The sequence below is a fragment of the Pinus tabuliformis genome, chromosome 3_2 (genome assembly GCF_031772625.1).
Source record: "Pinus tabuliformis cultivar Carrire ecotype Pingquan chromosome 3_2, CPIR1, whole genome shotgun sequence".
In the NCBI taxonomy this organism is placed as follows: domain Eukaryota; kingdom Viridiplantae; phylum Streptophyta; class Pinopsida; order Pinales; family Pinaceae; genus Pinus; species Pinus tabuliformis.
In genome coordinates, this window is record NC_142302.1 from 244,356,005 (window position 1) to 244,358,753 (window position 2,749).

The following is a 2,749-nucleotide window of genomic DNA, read 5'->3' on the forward strand; positions in this document are numbered from 1 at the left end:
AATATCAAATTCCACTAAGGTTAGTTGATAACAATCTAGCAAAGATAGCCCCAAGGATTAGCTTGGTTAGAAGATGCTATAGTGCAAATACTCAAGGAGGTCTCGGGATCAAATGTCATTCAATATCTAGTGGTTACCAGCAGTAGCTAAACAAGTGAAAAGTGTGGAATCCATAAGGAACTCATAATATGCAGGCGTGTGATTATCAACAGTAGCTAAACAGGGGAGATTGTGGAATCCATAAGAAACTCATAATATGCAAGTGATTGAAGGGCTATCTTTGTAAAAAAATAAAATAAAAAAAACCCTGCAGAAACGGGTTGAACGAGATTTCCTGCAGATATACATGAAATGGAAAAAAGAGAACAAGAGAACCCACCATAATAGGCATTTTCCAAGCTTCCATGTGGAATGTAGTCATAAACCAGCAGTTTTTCCTCTATACCCCAATAGAAAGATCGGAGGCGAAGAATGTTGGTATGTTTAACCCTACCAATTGCTTTAGCTTCTGCTTCAAAAAAATCCTTGTACCTTTCCAAACCACCATCACCAAGTCGCCTTACTGCAAAAGTCAGCCCATCTTCCATAACTGACTTATACAATATAGTATAACCACTAGCACCCAATATATATGCAGAGGCTCTGAGTAGCTTATCTAATTCCATGTCAAGATCTCCATTTAATGCCACAAAAGTTCCTTGCTATTGATCTCCATTATCCAAGACACTTCCATCTGAGCTCTCATCAACTTTTTTAAGGCAGAGCCATCCAACTCTACCCGAACTGGAAGAACATTGTCCATTGTCATCCAAATAGATATGCCTGGTATTAGGCCGATGGCAGATAAAAGGGAGAATTTGATGACCTTCCTGCAATCATAAATTTGCACAAAAGAAGCACGGTCAAGTTTTATGAGCCTTTATTGTAGTATGTAAATTTACTTCTTTATGTCTATATATCCCACAAAAGATTGTGCAGATTCCTACCTCGGCTCCACCAACAGTATTCAATCTACCAATCTCACCACCACTGGCCACCATGCGCTCTCTCCTATAGTATCATATATCAATACAAATCAAGAGCTTGAAACAATAAATTGGCTAAACAAAGATTGGTGTCCACAATCAACTGACCAAAGGAATACAAACACTCGTATAGCACAAAGGGTCATGGTTTGTTCTGCATCATGGCAAGAATCTTACTCGTCAAGATTGGCCTCAAGCTTGTGATCAGCAGTTAAAAGAGAAACCAACCCTCCAGGAGATTCAAGAATGCAGCGAGAATCACCTACAGATGCTACCGTGACTGTCCAGCCATCTATTATCACAAAAGTAATGGTGGTTCCCGATGTTTGTTCTAGTAAAACCAACAGATATCAGAACGAGAAGGATAGGAAGCGCCACCAGTAAAGATATACAAGACATGAAGCTAACAATATATTAATGGCACATCCACAGGCATATATAATTATATACCTTTGACCTTAAATTCTTTGTCGGTTTTGACAAAGCCTGCGACCATGGCTCTTGGCAATGTTGGTAACCAGTCTTCTCTACTCAAACCTGTTGGCATGGCACTCATAATATCTTTCAGTAGATTTTCCTTTGAATATAGAGCTGCCGTTGATCTATTATGCCCATCGAAGATCTGAAATGACATAAGAACATTTATCACTCCACTTGCTCATTTCATTTCATTATTCACACACAATACAACGCAATTTTCAAACATGGGAAAAAAAATATGCGCCTAAATGCATTTAAGGGCTCGTTTTCTTTCTTTGTCCTAATAAATCAACAACCGACAAAATTTCGAAGAACAGAGAACTGAAAATTAGACATCGCACACAAAATTCACAACTTCTTTTACGACCCCGCTCAACCCTTGTGTTTTCCCACGGTGAAATACTTTTTATTTATGCACGAGGTACGAGTTCAAATCTATTTTCTCGCACAAAGAAACCCGTAAGATTTAATTGGTAAACAATAAATAAAGACCGACAGCTGAGGAACCTAAACCATACGCTGAACAAAACAAAATAAACAGAATATTTCTAAATAAATTGCCACAAGAGGAAAACCAGAACATACCGCAAAAACAGCAAAGGTAGAGCACCTGTCCCCTGGAATTTTCTGGCATTCCAATTTCATAAGAGTGAAGTCCTCTCCTTTCTTGTTTTTCCCCGCCTGGCCATGTCGAATAGTCGGCTTCTCGATCTTCTCCTTTTTGAGCTCGCGCTTCAGAAGTTCTGCCAAGGGCACCATCGGACCTTTCCTCCCGTACACGACCCCGTTTCCATTCTCGTTCGCCTACTTCGTCTTCACCGGCATCATCTTCCAGGCTCCGATCTAGCAGCATTCAGGGGAGGGTTTGCCACTGTTTCAAATATCGTGAACAGTTGCAACCATTCAACTACCTTCCCTTGATAAAACGATTAACAATCTTCTAATCATCTAACACATAATCTAACGGCACATAGGGATGACAAGTGGATTTTAGGGAACTTCATTTCAGAGGGAAATGCCTTACGGCGTAATAAAAAATAGAAGATAAAAATAAAAAAATCCTCTTTCCATTACTGCAAGTCTGTTTTTTCTGATTCTATTATGATCTTGCATGTCGCACTTTTGACTCCTACAACTAGCGCAGCTTTATCAATCACTAACTGTTTCATTTGAAGTGTCATTCACAACCAAGGATATTTATGATGATCCTAAAGTCTAATATTATTGCAAAACCTCTTGTTCGT

General features: G+C 39.2%; 1 protein-coding gene across 1 annotated transcript; it reads right to left on the minus strand.

Moving 5' to 3' along the window:
• Positions 1 to 701: 701 nt before the first annotated feature.
• LOC149180598 (putative protein phosphatase 2C 5) lies at positions 702 to 2,264 on the minus strand. Its single transcript, XM_089413925.1, has 5 exons — positions 2,091 to 2,264; positions 1,476 to 1,647; positions 1,203 to 1,356; positions 987 to 1,050; positions 702 to 869 (listed from the first exon to the last, which is right to left on the minus strand). The coding sequence occupies exons 1-5, from the start codon at positions 2,262 to 2,264 to the stop codon at positions 702 to 704; spliced, it is 732 nt and encodes a 243-aa protein (XP_089270051.1).
• Positions 2,265 to 2,749: the final 485 nt, after the last annotated feature.

Coding starts and splice junctions, on each gene's coding strand:
- LOC149180598 (XM_089413925.1), bottom strand. CDS start 2,264: ATGGTGCCCTTGGCAGAACTTCTGAAGCGCGAGCTCAAAAAGGAGAAG. Junction 1,648..2,090: donor CTACCTTTGCTGTTTTTGCG/GTATGTTCTGGT, acceptor ATGTCATTTCAG/ATCTTCGATGGGCATAATAG. Junction 870..986: donor ATACTGTTGGTGGAGCCGAG/GTAGGAATCTGC, acceptor TTATGATTGCAG/GAAGGTCATCAAATTCTCCC.